This window comes from Colias croceus, chromosome 1, assembly GCF_905220415.1.
Source record: "Colias croceus chromosome 1, ilColCroc2.1".
Lineage (NCBI taxonomy): Eukaryota > Metazoa > Arthropoda > Insecta > Lepidoptera > Pieridae > Colias > Colias croceus.
Genome location: NC_059537.1, coordinates 10,561,237 through 10,585,087, shown reverse-complemented (window position 1 = coordinate 10,585,087; position 23,851 = coordinate 10,561,237). Strand labels below are relative to the sequence as shown.

The 23,851-nt window shown below is 32.1% G+C and overlaps 1 protein-coding gene across 1 annotated transcript; it reads right to left on the bottom strand.

Moving 5' to 3' along the window:
• On the bottom strand, nt 1-21,888 carry LOC123691747 (microspherule protein 1). Its single transcript, XM_045636290.1, has 8 exons — nt 21,674-21,888; nt 21,267-21,591; nt 20,949-21,167; nt 20,296-20,452; nt 19,903-20,011; nt 19,274-19,427; nt 648-863; nt 1-119 (listed from the first exon to the last, which is right to left on the bottom strand). The coding sequence occupies exons 1-8, from the start codon at nt 21,772-21,774 to the stop codon at nt 30-32; spliced, it is 1,371 nt and encodes a 456-aa protein (XP_045492246.1). The 5' UTR covers nt 21,775-21,888; the 3' UTR covers nt 1-29.
• Between the last annotated feature and the right edge of the window lie 1,963 nt (nt 21,889-23,851).

Below are 23,851 nucleotides of genomic sequence, written 5' to 3'. Positions count from 1 at the left end.
TTTTTAATTTGTTTAACGTTTATTAATAATCAAACTGGTATATTGACTTTGACGGCTTCTTGTCTGATGGCGCTGATGAGGTCTTGGTTAATGAGGAACACGAAGCGAAGGCCGGCTATCTGTTGACAAAGTATAATACATAAATAGTACAGCAGTTACGTATGTGGCCAGTTTCACTGCTGGCATTGACACACTAGTCCACAAAATCAATTGTTCGAAGCATACCGCATGCATTGGTGACACTGGTAAATTATATAGAAAGCTTCAGCCTCATTATGTCGGTGTTGACATTTTTACGTTACATTGTCTTTCCACTTTAATATTATTAAAGAAATGTGTATTTTATTTATTCTTATTTCAAGTCAAATCGAATCATTAATCATAATATTCATATAAACGAAATAAAAATATTTTTATTGATTATCACTTTGACTTGGAAAACTTGAAAAAGGGAGCGATGATTCAAAAATTCTTAACTTTCTTATAATATATTAACTTCATATTATCTAATTTTTTTTAAACATACTTCTGCAACTTTCGTCTGCAAGAAGTCAAAATTCTTATTTATTCATTCAATTAGATTCTAGTATTAGGTAGTTATTGTGTTTTAAAAGACAAGACAGAGTACTCAATTAGCAAGTCCTTACCTCAATTACACTATTGTGATTAAGTTTCACTTTATTCCCTTGAAGAACCGGTCTGCCGTCCACGAATATAGGCCGCTTTCCTTCAGAGGACATGAAAAACTCGCCGCTATTCCTCAGCCTGATGGTCGCTTGCTTCCGGGACACTTTGGCCGCGGGCCCTTCCAAACTCAGATCGACATCGATCGTATGATCCCTTGTACTTCGACCCACAGCTATCTACGAAATAAACGATCTTCAATTAGGATGAAAACCCACCAAAAATAGAATGTCGTTCGATCGACTCAAAAACTAAAAGCGGAGCCTCGTTGAATTTATAATAAACGCAAATTATTATTGATCGTGGAACATAAAATATTAACAACCGTTCAATGTTTCGTATTTAAACCATAAATTTATACGACGTGAAGTATTTAATGCGATAATTATGAAGTTTATTGCATCTTTTGAATAACACGTTGATAAAGATACAGTTTTCGCTACAATATTGCAAGTAGCTGACACTCACTTAAAAGGTATTGTGTATTGCGGTAATTGTAGCATCGTGTGTGTAGATTGTAATTGTTAGGCTTACCGCTTAATTAAAAGAGAACGTTGATACATTATTAAACACAACACTTTTCTTATCTGTTAAGGATAATCAAGGTCAAAAGCATTTCTATTATCTTACTACCGTAGTCCGTATGAGTAACAATATCAAGTTTGCTTCTATAACAGAACACCTGTTCGAAGTTATCTTTTAATTTTCGTATAAAACTTGGAATGCTAGTAGCTGATAATAATTTACCACGCACGTAACTGTAATTAAAGGCCCTTGAAATTCGTTCGCTATTATATCAGCTGAGTAACGCTACAAACGCAGTTGATTCGAAATTACCGAGTCCACTATCCAATACGAAATAATATTATGAAGTGTCGTCCATAATGTTAAAAATAAACAAGATAGTGTTGTTTACGTGGTTATGTTGCAGATAAGGTTATCGGAGTGTAGTGAGAGCTCGTCAGTATAACAAACAGTGTGGCAAATATTTCAATACATACATATACTAGCATGTTACGTACAACATTGATTGGAACAATGCCGTACCTCGACTCTGTGTTAATTAATTCGTCGAGCTGTTCAGTGTTATAATAGTTTATAAGACGTAAGTTAATTATGAGAGTTTAGTTTCAAAAGTTAAGTACCTATTAAAGGAATTTTTTGGAAAAGTAAAAAGTTCTGCGATCATCTAAGTTCTAATACTTTACACATAGAATATGCGAGCATCATGTATATCGTATCGTTTCGGGTATTACCATATGTTATATTTATGCAATAGAATTAGCATAATTTATGCTAATATTTTAGCTGTATTTATTTAATCGAATGTTACAGTAAACGAACGACGACTGAAATTATTATGAAAAGTTTATTAAATCCTTTTCTTTTTGAATATTTTGACTTCTGTAGCTTTACATTTAAGTTATTGTAAACATACCTAATGAAAAGTGGGAAAATACCGTAGAAAGAAAAAATTAGACACCATTAGCACGTTTCAATGACGTCCATGTATAAAATGTAGTAAAGTAACAAACTAACGTAGGAGAGATACTCGGAAAGGTCACTAATCTTCAATAAAAAAGTTTATACGAAATATAGAAGGAATAAATATATGAAAAGACTGAGAAGGCCTTGAGTTGAACCAAACTGTGTTCATTTCGCATTGAGAATATAAAGATGTAAAGTTTTATTTATTAAATAAAGCTCTCGTTTTGCAAATAACAAAAATCCAACAGCAAGATGCAATTGCAATTTGCAATGCAAAAAGATCATATTGCATATAATCTGATAAAATATAATATATAAACATCGCTCAACGAGGAAAACATTGTTCTCGCTTATCGCACCTTTGTATAACTTTAGTATTACGATGGTATTATGTGTCCTCTGTTGTCATGCAGAAATTCAATATTATATTTTTATCATCATAAATTGTATCCGAAGATAAGGAAGCAAATTAATTCGATTGCCTGTTAAAAAAAGGAACGCGCGCTCGAGGGAAAAAAAGTTGGACAAGTGACAGTTTTATCTTGATTTTATAGCGAGAAATTATACTTTGAGCAAGGTTTTTTATTTTTCTAAAAAGAAGTAATAATATTAGGCTCTAATGAAATTATTTATTCTATCATCGAAAAAAAAAACATAGAAGTCAAGGCATTCAAAAAGTGAAGGCAGCAGATGCGGCAGTAGTCCATTTATATATGTGTATATGTAGTGAAAATGTATAATATGTATAAGAAATATTTACAGTACGCATATGAACGCGATCGTTTTTATAGATACCTACCTATTCGCTAAATACACTACATGCGTATCTACGTAATTCAATGATATACGGTAAGATTTTGCTCTTTATCTTTAGAAAAATATACAATACAATTATCTACTGATAATTTTCATAACTTTACAATATTATACATAACAGAACAAAATTCATACTACATATATTTATACTTTATAGCTTCCTGTGCAAAGTTTACAAGTTTTTGTAAAACAATCAAAGGAATCCTCGTTTAGCTAATATCCTTATTTAGGCGTATTCCTTCCTTTTAGTCTTTCGATTTCATTATTTTTATTACAGTAAAACATCTCTTTCCCAAGGGAATTTTCCTTTGAATAGGCGGGTGAAGCCGCGGGCGGATAACTAGTAAGTACATTATAAATGGCAGATGCAAAAAAATATACAAAGAATTTTGTATTTAAACTTTTCGAAGTTTTGAACGTCAAAGGTTCTTTGATAATTAATAAAGATTGAAAAATCCATTAGTATAATAATTATTATAGGTAAGTTATAAATACATAATTTAATATTTATTATTAAAAAAAACTGTACGTATTCATAATAGTACCTATATTACATAATAGTATTCCACCGCGCAAAAATTTTGTAAAATATGATTTTAAAAAAGATTAATAAAATAAACATTCTGAACCCTACTTTGCAGACGGTATGTAACTGACTTAAAAATGATTGTCCGTAAATTATTTAATTATATTAAAAATAAAAGGTCAAGAGCGACATACTCTTGACCTATTTAATCCATATTGTATGTAGAATTGTCTATTTTATGTAGAAGTCCAACATGTAATTTAAAATGAAATAAAACTTACATACCTAACGGCAAGTATACAGTAAAACAGAATCTAAAGTATCTAATAACCAGAACTAATTTAAGTGTTGTGTATCTATAAGTTTTCTCGTTTCTTTGTCGAATTTTCCTAGATAGTCGTTATATTTTCATGAAATATCCAAATATCGAAATGAAATTATGGTACAGAATGCTCGGTACTATAAATTGATAACAGATGAGTACATTATTTTGATCAGCATAATAATTAAACAGGTATTTTATAAGACTACGATACTGAACGTAGGTTATTACGATTCCTCATAATGAACTGAAATTAGTAGCACTAATTGTTATGTTCGCAAATTTTCTACGGTAATAAAAATATAGATCATTTTTTTAATGAATAGTACTTACAATATCAATAATAATTGTTGTGTAGAAAACTGAAATATTCTATAATAATGTTAACCACACGAGCGCAGTACGAGCGAGTATGAGCGATAAAAACACAAATTAATGCATAGAAATGTATTGTATTCAAATATTTATTTAAATTTTGCCTTATCAACATTTATCGAGGCATACATATTCATACGATCATTAATCTACTTTTGCCCTCAAATTAGAAATTTGAAAACAATGTGACAATGCTTCTTGTCTTACCCATGATATTGATAGATAGTCTGGTACTAAATAGGCCGACGAAGGTAAGTGCAAGCCCTATTAGCAATATTTTTTATAGAAATACTAGCGGTCCGCCCCGGCTTCGCCCGTGGTACATATTAACGTTTTCTCTACATAAGAACCATCCTCGTACTTCAAGGAATATAATAAAAAAAGAATTATCGAAATCGGTTCAGCCGTTCTCGAGTTATGGAATTACAACGAAAAGTGGCATTGATTTTTATATATTAGACTTAAGCAGAAGCGTTTTCTCCACCTATTGTATTTATTTACAATAAGTAGATTATTTTTATTAAATTCATTTACAATGTACCTAGTCGCATAACAATTTCAAAAGCGCCAGACGTTGAAAACTGTTTTGAATATAAACTTGATACTCGGGTACGTATATTTCAGTCACTATTTATTGGTTACTAGGTTGCCGCCGCGGCTTCGCCCGCGCAGTCAAAGAAAATCCCGTATAGTTCCCGTTCCCGTGGGATTTCCGGGATTGCGTCATTTTCCCGGGATAAAAAGTAGCCTATGTCCTTTCTCGGGTATCAAAATATCTCCATACCAAATTTAATGAAAATTGGTTCAGTAGTTTAGGCGTGATTGAGTAACAGACAGACAGAGTTACTTTCGCATATATTAGTATGGATTCAGGTACAATTATTATGAATATTCTTTCACGATTGCAAATAACGTTATTTAGATTGATACAAGTCTAGTGAAACAGGCAAGACTACATTACACCCCTACAGCAACTCCATTCAGAGACCCTATGTCCAATTTCTATCCATTATTATGATAATTGAAATGATCGTAGATTATTATACAATGGATGGCACTTTCTTTATAAATAAATTTTAGAAAACATTCACTCTACTTTGACGAAATCCGTATAAAACTACCTACATTTTGTGGTATATTGTCGAAGATTGGTCGTACCAACTCACTTCGTGGTCTCTTGCACAAAACTTTTCTGAAGATCAAATGCATAGTTTACGATTCTATAAAGGACACACAAACGGTTCTAATCAGTAGACAGTAATACGAGTAGATCTTTCTAAGCGTCCTCACGATACTTAGTAAATTGAAAATTCCGACTATCACATAACGGGTATTTATTAAGGGCATTTGCTCATTAGTACCACCATCATAATAAACGCGACAGTTATCCGGTATCGGTATACCGTTTTGTTGTGGCTTGTATTCAGAATATTTAGAAACATGTGTACGATATGTACATTGTACATGAGTCGTAAGTAGGTACAAAACGAAATGCATTTTATTCTGTTTTCTTCAATATTGTGTGAATAAATCGGATATACATATTTCAGAAAACATTTCAACATAAATGTTTCGAGTAATAAAAATATATCGGCATTTTAAGCTTATGGTCATACAACACGTGTATGTTTGTGAAGTATGAACTTATAAGTATAATATATGAAGTAATGAACTTATGAGCAACTAAAATTATTTTACCAATCGCAATACTTACTTATTTTAAGGGCCGATTTTTCAATGCTTGGATAAAACCAAGATAAAACTTATCCCTCCAATAAAGTATTACCACAATATACAGATACATACAGTAAGGAAACTTCATACAAAATTTTCGAAATGGCTCCCCCCCCCCATCAAGCGTGTTTACGAGGGTATTGAGGGGGATCGATAGTAGCGGGTGACACATCCACAGATTTTGAATGACAAAGATACGTTCAGTATAGAAAAAAGTTTAAAGTGATGTCAATTCAATTAAATATCGATTGTTTCAGTTTGTAGCCCTTTCAATAAATATATATTTTGTAAATACCGTATCTCACTACAAGTTAAAAAGAGACTATTTTTTTAATTTCTATAGATATGTCAGCATGAGTTTTTATTTTCTATCAAAATGATAGCTACAAATAGTCAATATTAGGAGTCCATTCTGTTTAAAGATCGCATCTATTTTTACGCAATCTAGAAGAGCACAAAAATCTAAAAAAACGGAAACCTTAAAAAATCTAGATAGATATTATAATTATTGTATTTTTATCGATACGTGGCGTCTCCACTTTGTCAAGCACTAAGCCTGTCAAACTATTTTCTTTTTCTTCCTAAAACAAAAAGGTAGAGGTTCTATGCTCGTATAATAATAATTTTAATTTATTTTCGCATATTTTGTGTTTTTTAATTTAATTTAATTTATCGTTTTAAAAATAATTTAGTATATATACTTGTATACCTACATACAAGTATTGTAAATTCTGGTTTAAAATAATTATTGAATATATAATACAAATATCAAGCATTATAAATAATTTAGGTACATTAAATAGCCTTCGGCGTCCATAACAAAACAAGATTTCGAAATATAGCACTGATAAAAACGTATTTACTTTTACAAGCTGTATTAATTCGGATTGTTTCTTCTTGTAAATTCATATTTAGGCTACACCATTTTTGTATTTTAACGGGTTTTAATCTCAAAATAAGGATCTATTTCGCGTATAAAAAGTCTTAATATAATTTCGCGAAAATTTTCCATTTAAGTTTTTAATTGATTTTCCTCTCTGGTGGTCTCATCCAGAAGAAACTGTTTAGACCATATTTCACAAAATTGTTCATTCTTATTGAATGTAAAATGTGTGACTAAACAGTGAACACAATAATAAGTAAATAATAATTAAAAAATAGATAGATACTTGCCCCCCCCCCCCCCCCCAATAATAATTAAAAAAAAAGCCACCTTCAAATTCAAAAACTCTACAAAATTTTAAGGGACCAATTGAAAGGAACTACAATTTTCACAAACTGAATTGGAATTACCATAATATGAAGAAAACGACAGTCTTAGATTAATTATATTAAAATTATATGCTAGTATATTCAGTTGTGTAACGATGCGTTAAATCAATAGCAACATAAATATTAACAAAATTATGCGCAATTTCGTTGGTGCCACAATTTATTAAGTGTGCATTTATTAGACAGTGAATAAATCACATTTAGGATAAATCTTTAATAAATACGTTTTTTGTCAATAATTTTATTTAATAGTTAGTAGCCATTGCGATCAATCAATTGTCTGCGATGTGACTGTTTTTGAGTTGTTTTACGTAGGTAGCTAATTCTAGTAAAATATTTTTCTATAAGAACACAGCGTTATCAAAACACTTTATTGTTTGTCTGTCCATTTCCTTCCAAGACCCTTGTTTCTCAGAATCGTTTGCAAAATTTCAATTTGAAACGAGTGCATAATAATTATACTAATTATTAGTATAGCATATCTGTGGTTATACATTACAGGTTTATATACCTACACTTTTTTTAAACACAAGTTTTTTAAGAGATTTCATCATTATATTATCGAAGGGTGGATACAATAAAAGTTCAGGATGGTACAGACAGATTTTAATCGGTTCGATTTCTAGGAGTGGTAAACAAATTTTTGGAAACATCTCTCGAGGTGGTATTCCAAAAATTCCAACCTGTAAATATAATGATTTTTTGATGACCGTACATAAACAACCGTACATAACTGTACGTAAGCGTAAGCGTGGTCGTCCTAAACAAACCTGGCGGCGGACAATCATAGACGAAGCCAAGAAAATCGGGAAAACCTGGAGCGAAATCAAAAGGGAAGCTCTCGACAGAAACGCCTGGCGGAGCACTGTGGATGCCCTCTGCCCCAGCTAGGGGACACAGGAACATAAGTCAAGTAAGTCAAGTACATAAACAAGTTAGTTCCTTAAATAAATAACACAACCGTTTATTTGCTACAACTAACAACGTTATTTTTACACAACAAAATAATGTTGTTACCGTAGTTAAATATTTTAATTTCGTTCCATTTTGCTTATACATAATTTGTCATGAAGATTACGAAATTACAACTCAAAACAAACACAATCTATTTACCAACCGTTAAGTATTTGATATGTTATCATTTATCATTAGCTTCTTAAATACTCAAGGCGCTTGCGTTTGTATTGTATTACATTATCAGGGAACGAACTAATTTTATCATAATTATCTATATACGAAACATAACATAAAATATATTAATAATACCTAGGTACCTGTTGAAGTTATTTGCAATGTAAAAAGTCATTATTTATATGTAGGTACATATCTACTGAAAATAACTAGATTGATCTATCCGATGTATAAAACAAGTAACTCTGTATGTTTGTCTCTTCTTCAAGCCTAAAGCACATAAAGGATTTGGTTAAAATTTGGTACCTAACTACCTACTAAGATAGAGTGCTGAGAAAGGTCATAGGATAATCCCAGAAATTCTACAAAAACGGGAACTATTCGAGTTACCCTGCAATACTACGCGGGCGGAAAGCTAGTATATTACAATTTAAATGGTACATCACTATTGGTTAGGGAGCCAGGTGCAAATTTGGTTAATTATTTCCTCTCAAGAGATAATTCGTCAGACGCATCAGAGTATAGTATTATAAAGCCTCGTGAACGTCAGCTGGCGCTCGGTTGGGGGGGTGAGCGGTTGTAGCCTCCCACGCACGTAGGAAAAAAAAATACATTCATTCATTTCCTCTCAGCTAAAAATTTGTCAAATTGTAGCTAACCCAATATCTCAACGAAAAAAAATAATCAGCTGGTTACAACATGGTGTAATAAACGTCAGCTGGTGTCTCGAACATGAAAAAAATAAAATTATTTTCCGTGATTTCCTCTCAAACTAAAATTTACCTGATGATAGCTTATATGTAACTGTGGATATACATATAGGTCAGCTGGCTGTATCTTGGTGGAAAAACCGTCAGCTGATACTTTGAAAGTTATTACATAAGAGTTAGACAGAAGCATCTATTGCCAATTTATATGCATCAACTGACTAGGTTTTCCTCGAATTATTGCTAGCTGATTTTTTTTATTTATCGCATCAGTATATTAACAATCAGCTCACAAATTTTCATCTGAGATGAAATGACGTATCTTTAATTATTATCGTTATTTTTAAAAATTCAAGCAACACACGCTAGCATAATATAGACAGTAATAAGGTACTTGGAGGTGGTTAGTTGTGCGCATGCTCGGGGTACTACGTACATTCAGCCACATCGGTAAACATGTTTTTACAAATATTATAAACTGCATTTAAAAATAACTATCATATCATCAAATTCACATAACTACCTAAAAGTGTAACAAATATGAAATAACCCACTAAAAACATTAGTTAACTATAATTATTAAAAAAATAATAGTATAATAAAGTTATTACTCATCTTTTACGGGGACTTAAGTTGATGGAATTTCACGTATCTCGATGATTTTGTTAATGTCTCATTATATTCGAGACACCAGCTGACGTATAATACACCATGCTGTAACCAGCTGATTATTATTTTTCGTTGAGATATTGGGCTAGCTACAATTTGACAAATTTTTAGCTGAGAGGAAATGAATGAATATACTTTTTTTTCTTACGTGCGTGGGAGGCTACTACCGCTCACCCCCCCAACCGAGCTCCAGCTGACGTTCACGAGGCTTCATAATACTATACTTTGATGCATTTTACTAATTACCGCTTGAGAGGAACTTGGTCATAAAATCTGCTTCTGGCTCCCGGACCATATGAAAAACACAGAACATAATAAGCCGCTTTGTAGCTATTACCGGTACTAGAACAGAATTATATAAAAAAAGAAAAAAAAATCATAATTGAAGTTAGATAACTTCCGTTGTTTCGTCAAAACGGCGTACACATTTTGTTTCCTACGAAACTATGTCATTTATTATTTTTCGAATTCAGACTCGTCGTGTGTAACGTGTTATCTGAATCATAAAGTTTTTATACGCTTTGGGAAACATGCGGAACAGTAAAAAAGTGCACGAGAGTCGTTGTTTACATGTCTATAGCTATTGTATTACGCAAAAACTAAGGATTCGCGTCACAGATAAAATAATACTTTTTCGCGCTATTAAATGCGTAGGTAAAACGCATAAACGTGTAAAAGAACAGCGATTACACACGCCATGAAAACATTAACGGGTCAGTTGATTCAAAAGCATCGCACGGGCTACCATCGATGATTTTAACATTGACATAAAACATTGATAAATTATATGAACACACAATGTATGACCGAAAGAAATTAAAGATGACCGATGATGCTGAAAATATGAAAGAAATTAAATTATCATCGCGACAAATTTAAATAACCTATATGACCTATCCATTATCCAATTTTAATTTAACTTTATGACTTCTGTCCCTAAGACAGATGGCTCCACACTAACATTTTCGTTGAAGTAGCAATACATACATTTCGCGTAATTACGCCATAAACGGTCCGTGCAAAGCTAATAGTAGGGGAGCCCAAGAGGGGATTTTGGGATTTACTCGAGCGCGTCAGATTACTATAAGGGACGGTACCTTAGCTATTCATTAGTACCTCTAGTCAATATGAGCAGTTATGGTTGGTGGGTGCGCTCAGGGGCCCCGCTGGAAAATTTGAATAATCCATAATTCCCTAAGGTTGAGCTCGAATCGTCAGATTAGCGAAATGGGGACTTCTTATATTGTAATTAACCCCCATATATATTAATCTGACGCGCTCGAATAATATTACTTTAATTTTTTACCCTTTCTTCATAGCGATTAAATCGCCACTTAAATCGTCAGATTAACGTATACTATTTTTCAGTGACGTCCTGGAGCATGCAAAATATCAATATCTAACGCGCTTGAGTATTTCCAAGCCAATTTTTTTCTTTTTTAAATTAAAAAAAAATCAAAAAACCCTTCCCCACCGCTAAAAGTGAAAACATTATAGGACCTTTTTTTCTCGCTATGGTCTAATCTACCAATTCTAATAGGTTCCCGTGACGCTCGAGTAAATCCACATTTAGCATCCTGGGCTCCCCTACTATAACCGTCTTGACATTCCTAATTCGGCGCGAAATAAACACGTATCGCGGTATAAAATTGCGAGCGACAAAAAACACTAAAGTCTAAATAATTTATAAAGGTTAACTTAAATTGGCTCAGTTAATGACGTTAAAATCACCATTCCACTGTGTTTTCACATAAATAACGTCATGCACTAACTTAAAAAAATATATCTTTTTATAATAAACTGATACCGGACATAGACAGAGTTCCATTTAAGGCTGACTTCACCAGATCGATAGTCGATGTTTTGAATGTGAGCCAAACTACGAGCAAACAATAGCAGTGTTGTGTAAACACGTGGGCAGGTGAAATACAAAACAATTACGAATAATTCACATACAGATGGATACAATTGATTTATCAATTTACAGGCGTATGCTATGTATGTATTTTAGTCACGCAAACAAAAAACGTAGGTCTTAGCTTTCTGTTGGTAAGAAAAGATCTAAATTATAATTATAACAAAACCATATCTTTAAAGTGTCATTAATCATTATACATATTAAAATTTTAACTGAAATACCTCATTTAATACTATTAAAATTATAATATGCAAAAATGGGTTTACACAAAATTAATTAGGTACTTAAATCCAAGTACATAACAACTGACTGGAATAATAATGAAATGTGAATGAACTACAAAAATAAGAATAAGTGAAAAAATTACACCGGTCATAGTTCAAATCATATAAAAATGATATTACCATTAAAAAGTGAGTGCGCGAAATAAGTAACTATTACCTATGGTTATTTTTTTAGGATTTTTTTACATTGTTAAAACTATATTTACTTATTAATATCTCATAGATACCCAATATCATAGATGAATTTCTTTTTATTTCGCAATACTCTTTCGACTCTTCAAACTTACAACTTACAAGCACTATTATAATTTCTCTGATAAGAAAATAATAAGACTAAATATTGCCAATACTATAATAGTTACAAGAGTTTTCATCGAGGTGAGTAATCAATTTTAAAATGATTAAGCAGTTGTTTCTCATTCCGCGATTTAAAATCTATACATATAATAAAATCGTAGGAAAGTCAAAACTGTACATTGAATATTTTTTTAAAAGAATACATAATCCATGATCTATAATCGATATAGAAGCCAAAAACATAGTTTTTAGAATTTTTGTCTGTTTGTCTGTTTGTCGGTTTGTCTGTTTGTCTGTTTGTCTGTATATTTGTCCGAGCTAATCTCGAAAAGTACCGCATAGATTGACTTCAAATTTTGCATGAATATTACTAACAGGTCGGGTGAGGCTTTTATATACACATTATCATGCTATCACCTCCGGGGGAGGAGCTGTGAACCTTTATTTTTCTAACGTATTCCGTGTATTACACAGCGTACAATCTAAAGACTCATGTTTAAATGTTGTTTTTGGCTAAGCCACGCTATTATCTAGCTTTACACTATAAAAACTACCTCATTTACGTAATTTTGGCAGAGAAACAGTTTAATGAATCTTAGTAGTATAAAGACATATTTGAAACAGCGCCATCTATGAGACTTCATTAAAATCAAATCAATTTACATGTTTAACGCTTCTTGCAAATTTATAATTAAAAATTAAATAATATGATATTGGTGGGGTTTTTAATTGTACTTATTTATTTAACTTTTTAACCCATGTCTTCCCAGAGTCCACTTCAGGTGCTTATATTTTTATGTGAATATACTAAATAAAATTTTACAAGTGAGGGTAGATGTTTATTATTTGATGTCAAACAAGACACTATTACCAGTTAATTGTGACATTTTAAAAAATCCTTCTTGCGTTCCCACAAAAGGTAAGTTGTAGCTTTTATAATTATTAATTATTACTTTATTAATTAATTATATAGTTAGACTCATGTTTTTAATTAGAATTGAAGTTACGACAAAATAAGAAAATGATGAAATTTTATTTTTATGTATAACTTTTACAAGACTATATTAAACGCCCAAAGAAGGTCACTTTAGTTCTTGATAGAATTTTATTTGTTAGTAGCTTTTTAATAAAATTAGGTAAAGTAATCTTTTCATTTTTTTTATTTACAGATTCAATGTTCATAAAAATTAACGATTTGCATGAGGATGTAGTAGAAATAAGTATCCTGGCGCGTGGTCAATTGTTGACTAAAGTTAATTTCCAACGTATGGTACAATCATTGGAAGAATCTTGGGTAATTTTAGAGGATATTTTTCGGGAATGAGAAAAGGGGCAGCCAACCACGTATCAGCGTGCGTGCGTGAGAATCTACCTACGTTTTAGTACCAAAAAAAATGTTATTTTGAAACGTAAATATTGCACTCACAACTACTGTACAAGTATGATTTTTAATCGTGCTTTACTGTCATCTGATTGTTTTATTATCGTTATGGCTATCGCGGTACAGATCGTACTGGGATCAGAGTACATATTATTTATCAATTGGTGTGGTTAATATACGTACCACACCAAGTAAAATATTTACAATCATACCAAATGGAAATGGATTAACACGGTATGTACATAAGGCGGTCTTATCGCTTACTAGCGATCTCTTCCAGACTGCCCAAGGTAAGAGATAAAGAATTATACTCATGATCCAGCAATTTTCAACCGAAAAAGAAGTTTTTCTGTAATTGGTAGTTGTTTCATTTATTTATTTTAAATACCTAATTTTACTTTTATATTTGCCCATTTGCATTACATTCAGCTTCCATAAAACTTATAAAAATTTTATGTTTATTTCTGTCTAATATAAATACTCTTTTTTAGATATAAATAACAAAAACAACTTTTTTATTAAAATTTAGTACCTTGGGAAGATATTATCTATGTGTTAATAGAACAATACATAAAGGAAATTATGTTACGATTTTATACAATGAAAATATGTAAAAACATATTAGCAGGTGTAATTATTAAATTGATCCCGAACCCAAAACTGTAGTTATTTTTTTTTGTCATTTAGTGTTTAATTCATGTCAATTGGTTCATTAATAAAAAAAATTATGATCATTTAAATAATCACAGCGAACATTTGCTAAGGCATTCATGTACAAGGTGTAATCGTTCAGTGTGCACAGGCGATTTTTTTTGTAAGTATTACAGATAACAAAAAACTTTAAGCTGATATCGAAAGTACTTAACCTAATAATGGCCGTAATCTTTTTTTTTAAATAAATCGAGAAATATAAAAAGAAATATCTTTAACCCTCCCATACATTAAGTACATAATATGAAATATGAATATCCCGTATACATTTAATATGAAAGATTTTAGCTTTATTTTTCTTTTTTTTGGTTGTCTGCTTTAATTACTTCGCAAATTTGAAGTGGCATTTTCCACGCTTTTTCCGGACATTTTCACGCATTTTCCGGGGATTTTCCAGGCATTTTCCACGCCTTTTCCGGACCATTTCACGCATTTTCCGGATATTTTCCAGATATTTTCCAGGCATTTCCCAGGCATTTTCCTGACATTTCCCTGGCATTTTCCGGAGATTTTTCAGGCATTTTCCACGCTTTTCCCGAACATTTTCACGCATTTTCCGGATATTTTCCGGGTATTTCCCGGACATTTTCACACATTTTCTGGGGGATTTTCCAGATATTTTACAGGCATTTTCCGGATATCCCCGGAAAATGCCCCGGATTTCCGGAAAGTACGTAAGTTTTTTAGCTTAGATTAGTAATAAATTCTATTAACAATTCTGTGAATTGTTTATGGTAGTACGTGTTTACTAAATAATTGTATGTAAAGTAGTAACTACTACGCAGTCGCTATTCCACGCGGACGAAGTCGCGGGCACAGCTAGTTTCTTTATAAATATGCAGCAGCATAAATCAAATCGAATATTCGTCATTTATCGACGTATTATATCGACGGTTTATTCTAATAGTATACGTACGAAAGCTTAACTATGTGTATGATTAATAGTAATTAAATAGATAACCCGGTGGAGTTTGTTCCATTGGTTCCAATAAATCCCCACTGATCTATACTATCCCTACTAATTTATAAATGCGAAAGTAACTCAGTCTGCGTCTTCTTTACGCTTAAATCGTACCTATTTGGATGAAAATATTTTGTGCAGTGTTAGTTTCAGAACTGAGAAAGTAAATAGGATAGGTTTTGTCCCGGAAATCTGAAGGGGACGGTAACTATGCGGAATTTCCTTTGACTGCCTTATACCTGCGGGAAGCTGAGGGTGGAAAGATAGTTATTATATATTCTACTTTTTTCTACGAGCCTAACATACAGTATGAGATAGTAAAACTAAATTGAAACTGAAACTTTAAAAATATTTTAACATTGAAATATCCGAGAAACACCTGTACAAACGAAACATTACGAACTCATTAATATTTTATTTTATAGAAACAACATTAACGAGCAACAAATTACTATTGAATTACTTCATGAAGAGACAAGACAATTCCATCTATTTTGGAAGCACCAAATAATGTGTACATTTAGTCATCTTAATATATATAAATCTCGTGTCACAATGTTTGTCCTCAATGGACTCCTAAACCACTTAACCGATTATAATAAAATTCGCACACCATGTGCAGTTTGATCCAACTTGAGAGATAGGATAGTTTAAATCTCAAATCGTTTAAAGCGGGCGAAGCCGCGGGCGGTAAGCTAGTTTACATATGTATTTGTTTTAGTAAACACAGTGAAAGTGTTTGACAGAGACATTAATGTCCTTGGTGCAATCAGGTCAGGCCACTTATTGCGCCCTATCGATCCTTCCAATGAAATGCTTTCAATTTCTGATCGATACATAAGTACCAATAGGGCTATATACAAAATGATAGACCTTTGATAGAGATCGAGTGCGCCATGTTAATGCTATACCTACTCATTTCTATTTCCATATTTTTTAATACTTCGAAAAAGGCCGATTTAATCAGTACAATATTTAAAGGAGGAAGCGCGTATGTTACTGTTTAAATTTGAAACGGCTGATCGGAATAAGTTGTAGAAAAGTATAGAAATTTTTTTAATTTTTGTTAACGCAGATAACACGCGATTGCGAAAATTTGTGAATAGTCCACGAAAACAGAAAAAGAACTTTCAATTCTGAGCCTATGAATTAATATGGATAAAGATTTTTAGTGATGTTATTGATTATGGGTATATGTACTGAATTCTATATATAAAGAATAAAATTAAAATTTATAGAAGTTGAACGTGTATGAAAAATATTACAAATTCGCAAGGGAAACATCGAGTCTTATTGACTCCCACGGTCAATCAAAACCATCATTAGGTATACTGGTTTGTGTGGTTTTACGTGGGAGTATCACAGCCTAAATGACTAGGTATATTATTAATCGAATAGAATAGAATGCATTTAATAAATAATAATTACTTACCTATATTTAATTAAAGCAGATTTAAAATTACTTAAGATTTTACAGTTCTGATACGATTGAACAGGCTCAGCATTATTAGCATACCTACATCCTCATCGAATGGTGTAGCTTAGCTAGCAGCCACCCGAAACTCTCAAACAATCAATCCTTGTAAAATTTTAAGGGCATAACTTATTGAAAGGATAATTTTTCTACTTAATAAAAACTTTCAAATATAAAAAAATTAAATTAAAATTGCTTCTATTTAACGCGACAAATCCCTATAAATTTACGTGGGCATGAAAGAAAAGATGTAGTTTTATACATATAAGTATCTACACTAATATTGTAAAGAGAAAAGATTTAATTTTTTGTTCTTTTGAATTGAATAGGTTCCGAAACTACTGGACCGATTTTAAATAATTGTAACATAAACATGAAAGTATATAAGTCTCCTGATGCCGACATTTTTTAAGCAAAACAAAACTTGAAGATAATAATTTTAAAAGAGAAACTACAGAGTTTCTTGCCGGTTCATCTCCGTAGAAACTGCTTTCCGAATTGGTAGTAAATGGTAAAACTATATTATGACGATTCAAAAAAGCTTCTAGAAGAAGACTAATTGAATAAATAAATGTTTGAGTTTGAGTTTCAATTGGACAAACGACATGATGAAACATCTGTATTATAAAGTACCTACATGCGACTGGCTAAAGAGAAAAGCAAGTACATAATTTTAATCCTTCGATAACCACATTCAAAGTAGGTACTCCAAAAACATATCCTTACCGATCTAGTAACATCACCATAGCAATACAACATACACAGTACTGACAATGACACATAAAGATTACACACTGACCTCAGCAGTTAACCATTAATCATGGAATGACAGCTGGGACTTTCGGAGTCATATTATTTTCAAGGGACAATAACGGTCAATCGATCGACTAGTCGCACGCCACATAACATGGTGCAACTATACTTTTTATTGTTTAATTGTATGCTAATGTAATCGATAAGGGGTATTTGTTGATGCTTGTCAATCAATTGTAAAAGCTGTATTGATCGAAGTTTTATAGTTGTTTCATGATAACTTATGGGAAATAAGGAAGAGAGGTTGATATGATCTTACGCTCGTCAAGGGAGATTAATTTTATTAGATGTGAGATATTTAACTATCTGAATAACATAACGGTAATCTTGATTTTTATATAACTACTTGAATAGATTAAAATTGACTGTATATTATAATGTAGTTAAGGGTTCCGGATTGTTATAATATACGAATGATATTGGAAATGAAGGCCGTCGGTCATCAGAGAAGATAAATAAAAACGACATATTCTAACAAATACATCGTACAACAAACAAATAATTGTACATATTATATACGTATATCGTAATTAATTTAATTTATATCTAATCAATCCTTGGTGAAGTTAATTTATGCGTCATTATTTCTTTTTACTTCATCTTCGCAAATACTATTAATTTGTTAATATTCTGATTCATAGTCAGTATACGACAGGACGACAAAACACGGTTAAATAAAAAGTATATTACAGCTTTTTGTGAGTTTACAAATTATTCCTTTCGAGCATTCTTTGGACTCTAATTAATGCGTCTCATACTTTAATGAATAATCTATGTACCTAAAATTAAATTTGTATTGAAATTACTAATGACGGGGTTTATATGGGCAAACCGCCCGAGACCATTTAATAAAATATGTATGAAGTACGTCCCAAATGAGTTTTTTTGTTGCTTGTACCCAAATTAAATACCACAAGATCAATGCTTCAGTACAAAAATCTGTTAAGTATGCTAATATTATAAATCAAGAATTCAAGTCTGTAATTTACGCCAAAAACGGAAAACCTATTCTAAAGACGGGTACACACAGAGCGAACCGAGCTATTTCAGGTGGCAATAGCTTTGCGATACTGCTCCAAGTCCAAGCACGCCCCGCGAAACTAATTTCGCCATTATTAGTTAGTCTTAATTCTTAAAGCGTGGTCATTATGTCATATAGGTACTTCTAATTTTTACTACGTCTGAAGCATATATGAAGGAAATAAATGAAATTATGGGCAACACTTTTCAAATGTTTTCAAGTATAGTTTTTGGTTTAAGGTTGGAATCGATATTTAGTCATCAATATCACTATCATAAAATAAGGTAATTAATCATGTTTGTATTGAATAATTAACATGTTTTGTAAAAAGGTGAATTTTAGGCAATATTAACTATGTCCTATACAATAGACCTTTATTTTCTTGTGCCTTTATTACCTACCCGCAATACGATAATTACGCATTTTTTTAAAACATATCAAAAAAATAAAAAACGACGTGTGGCACTCGGGGACTGCCGCGGTAAAGCTATTGCATGCTATGCCTTCAAGCCACACCTCCGCCCGTCGGAGTGGGGAGCGTGAGGTTTTTCGTTACGGAATTTCTCGATTCGGTCCCCGCGCTCAAGGCCCGCGACAGAAGCTATGCAATAGCTTAATTAAAAATATTTTATGCTCCATTTTCTCTACATTTTAACATGTTTTGTACACTTAAAATAACATAATCTCACCTCTCTGGACCGCATGAGGTATCTAACGAGTCGTCCCCGCAGCACAGCCAGTGTGTTCTTGTCCAACTCCACGTTCCCACCGGCCACAGACTGTACGAGCACTTGCCATCGCGTCAGCGAACTTTCTAGTAGCCTTATGTCTTTCTTTTCGATTCTGGAACAAATATGTTTTATAAAGCACCCTCGTTTTTTTTTTTTTTACTTTCATCATCATCATCATCAGACTGCTAGAGCTTAACTACATAGTATAAAACAAAGTCGCTTTCTCTGTCCCTTTGTATGCTTATATCTTTAAAACTATGCAACGGATTTTGATGCGGTTTTTTTTAATAGATAGAGTGATTCAAGAGGAAGGTTTTAGTATATAATTTATTAGATTTTAGATAAAGCGGGCGAAGCCGCGGGCGGTAAGCTAGTTTAATATAAATGTAGAAAAGTAATATCAATATTATAAAATTCAACCATTGGCTACAGTAATACTAAACTTTTAACATGTCGGAGCGAATATAGAAAATTATTTTTGCACTGGGTATATTTATGATATCAACCCAATTCATTATTAGTTGTTCTTTTGATCATTGAAGGTTTGGAAAATGGGGGATTTCAGGACATTTTACGATTTTTATCACCTGTCAGCAAGCTGCATTTCAACATCAATGCCATCCTCTTTATAATCTGGTAATTCTGAATCATTCATAGTTTCCTCCGCATCAGAGAATGTCATTATGGCTTCTGGATCTATAAAAAAGACGAAGCTTTCTTTAAGTAACAAATCATAAGTAATATAATAAGAGCAAGCAGAATGTTGAAATCTGGATATATCAATTATCATCCTATTTTTCATCTCAAATTCATTATAAAGGGGTATGAATCACAATGTGTTTGGAATTTTACTTTGCACTAAATAATAAAATATAATATAAACCTTGAATTTCTAGACTGAAAATAGTTCTTTTAACTTATTACTATAATGTTCCTTGGTAATTTAATAATTCTCAAAGCAAAAAAAATGAAGCACTTACTTTTAGGCAAAGGCTGCACAGTTTGATCAGGTAACAAATGGTATTGTTTCAACAGTTGCCAATGTTCCATCAAACTTTTAGCAGTTCTGGTTGGATAGAACACATGTGGGTTCTGTTCCAATAGCTCTTGGAATTTCTCCACGGCTGGATGGGAGTTCTAAAACATGAATAATATATATAAAGCACTTTTTTTAATCTTACAGTGAGATTCCTTCATTATAGGCAAGTTTTGGATTAAGGCGATTAATAAAATTTATTACTACTCTAGGGGCTTTGTCTTCGCCCGTGGTACATGTTTACGTTTTCTCTCCATAAGAACAATCATTGTCCTTCAAGCAATATTATAAAAAAAGAATTAACAAAATAGTTCAGGTTCTCCGAGTTATGTGCATACCAAAATATTTTATGATTCATTTTGATATTATAGATTGCATATTTTGATAAAGAATAGTAATTATTTAAATAAGTGAAACAGCAACAAAGAAGTGAAGATTATTAAGATAAAGTTCCTTCCTTCAGGAAGAGAGCTTTTTTTTACTTTAAATTACATTGAAAGTTTTAATGTTTTGATATTAATTGATAGGTTTTTTTTTTTCACAGTTTTACCACAATTATATTAAAGAAAGCTTAAGGTATTATAAAATAAACCTTACACTAGGAAGAGTTCCAAGCAACTCTTCTTCAGCAGTAGAATAGAGTGCTTGCTGCTGCACTGCCGCTACCAGGTCAGGGTGCAAGTTCCTCATTGCAGCAAATGCTACTCTTGAGATCTCCGCATTATACAGCAGAGCATACCAACGAGACTGCAGCTCACCCACAGTGAAACGACAGGAGAATTTGACACCACGGTGAACTGTGCGTAAATCATTTGTCTGGAATATTTTGTTTCCAATATAAGTATACAGATTTGATATTATATAAAAAGGAAAAGTAAGGACATAAAAGTGTAATATTATAACTATTTACATTACCTGTTGAACTCCCAATATTAGCGCCAAATCATCTGTCGGTTTCCATCGTCCTAAATCCTTAGTTGATAATTGACTCAATTGACCTTTACGACGAGACTTGCGTCCCATACTTCCTCCAGCTGAAATTTTACTAGGTTTTCTTCGTTCTGGAACAGGTGCTACGGGTGTTGCAGGAGCGCTGGATATTGGGAATTCAGGTAACTGACTCGTGTAGGATTGAGTACGCATTCTCTTTTCACCCTTGCCGAGTGACGCTCCCGGCAATCCCAAACTGTATTCGACAAGCTCATCATCGAAACGTCTTCGTTTAATAGATCTCGATGAGCTGAAACATAAATAATTTGAATTTTTCTCTAAGTAGCCTCCTAATATATAAATAAACAAGAACCTCTATTAAATTCTATTACCTGCGTCGTTTAGTGTTATCTTGGGCTGATTCAAATTGTGATGGTGTCGCAGGATATTCATTACTATCCGATGCGTTAGAAGGCGTTGCCGGAAAATCCATTTTTAAATAAAAATAAATCAACTGAGAAAATTATAGTTGTAAGAGAAGTTCACCATTTTTTGCAAAACAAAAATATTATAAACACACATTAGACAATTTGACAAATGACATTTGACAACTATGAATATGAATATTGAATTAAGAGTTTTTTTCAAGGAGAAAAGACCATGGCTAAATATTGTCAGACAAAGAGCAATTTAATAAAAAAAAATTGTAGGTCCCCTTTAGTTTTTTTTTAATTTTAGGTATAAAAAAGTACACTTTAGCACCTCGGCCGGATAGCAAAATTGGCGAATTTTATGAAAATCGTATTCTTTAGCGTTAGTTTAGGTCCCGTATGGGCGTATTCAGAAAGAAAGCTTGAAACTTATAAGCGCTTATCGGCGCTTGTCAATACTTGTTCGTTCTACACAAAGGAAGCAGGTTGAAGCAGACCAAAACAAATTTTATATGACAGCGCTCAGCGCCGACCAGCGCTTGTTGAAGCTTGTCGGAACTTGTCTGCGCCGATCAGTAAGCGCTTATCGGCGCTTGTCAGCGCTGGTAACCCGCGCAGGAAAATATATGAACATGACAAGCGCCGTTAGATAAGTTTCAGGCTTAGATTACAAAATAAAAGACAGATGGAGCGTTGCCGAACTAAACCGAATGATTTATCGTCATTTTCAATAAAGCTATGTGTGCTGTCATTTCGCCGCTGCACTGTACGTACACGGTGCTTCTGTGTGCGTGTAATGTTACCGGATATTGAAAAATTTCCCAAATTTTTCCCCGACTACGGAAAAAAGAGGGTTATGTTTTTCGAGTTTATGTATGTATGTATAATATTTCTTTGACACGCACTGCAGTATAAACCGTTGGACCGATTTTGAGATGTGAGGTTTCATTGCAATCATCTGAATTATTATGTTAGTGGCGATATTGACGTAGGCTATACACATAATTTAGCAGTCAAGTTTTAATTTTTATTTTAATATAATTTCGGGTTTATGATATTTTTTTTATAATATTGTAAAAATTCTTTTATTATATTATAAAGTACCTGCCTACTAAAGTTAAATTATATGGACAAAATAATTATATTCAATTTTTAATTAAATAAATCACATAAAAAAAAGTTTCAATATTAACGATAATAATTAAATTATTTTTTATTTTTCAAATATATGAATGCGAATAGCGGTAGTTTTTAGTCGAGAATACGGGACATTTTATTTTCATCATGGAGTTCACATAAATTAAATCGCTAGCGAAAATGACTATGACGTTTTTAAGCTTTATAAAAGTAACAAAATAATGTATTATGCTTATTAAAATAATCTAATAATGATCATGAACCTTTAGTGCACTATACAAATAATCACATTCACGATCGAAAAATCCAACAGCATTACCCTGAAGATCTTTTAACCATTTTACCGTTTTACCAATAAAAATGGCAAATTCATTTTCAAAATACTGGCAACATACGTTGAAGTTTTGTATTCCTTCATATCTGTAAAATTATTATTCGTTTATAGAAATAAATCAGCCAAATAATCTACAGAAAACCTGTGAAACGATGTTTCATCTTTTTTTTTGTTTTCGGGAACAAATTTTACAGCGTTTTATTATCACAAGACAGCATTTTTTTACTAAAATTGCAAACCCTTTTTGACGTATTTCATGACAATATATGCGCTATAGCACTGGTGCAGCGACGTATTTGTTTTTGATTTCGTATTTTCTTTGACAAGGGCGACGGGCGGTTGTCATGCTCCATCTGTACTTTATTTTGTAATCTAAGGTTTCAAGTTAGATAAGTTTCAAGCTTTCTTTCTGAATACGCCCTATAGGTTCATCATTGAAATTGTTAATTATCTATTTTATTTGTTTTTTTATCTATACTAATATTAATGTAATTTTAATTCAGATTGAAAAGGAGGTTTTTAATAAATAAGTACTCTCAGAACAATAATTATATTTATTGATTTAATTTATGAAACGATACCAATTTAAATTTTGCGTCGTTTATGTATGATATACGCATGCGCAGGTTTTAATTATTTTATAATGAATAATAAAACAATTAATAATT

Excerpts from the sequence above, each read along its gene's own strand:
- LOC123691747 (XM_045636290.1), bottom strand. The coding sequence starts at position 21,774 with ATGGATTTTCCGGCAACGCCTTCTAACGCATCGGATAGTAATGAATAT. Across the intron at positions 21,592-21,673 it reads GATAACACTAAACGACGCAG|CTCATCGAGATCTATTAAAC; the intron begins GTAATAGAATTT and ends TTTATGTTTCAG. Across the intron at positions 21,168-21,266 it reads TAATATTGGGAGTTCAACAG|ACAAATGATTTACGCACAGT; the intron begins GTAATGTAAATA and ends AAAATATTCCAG.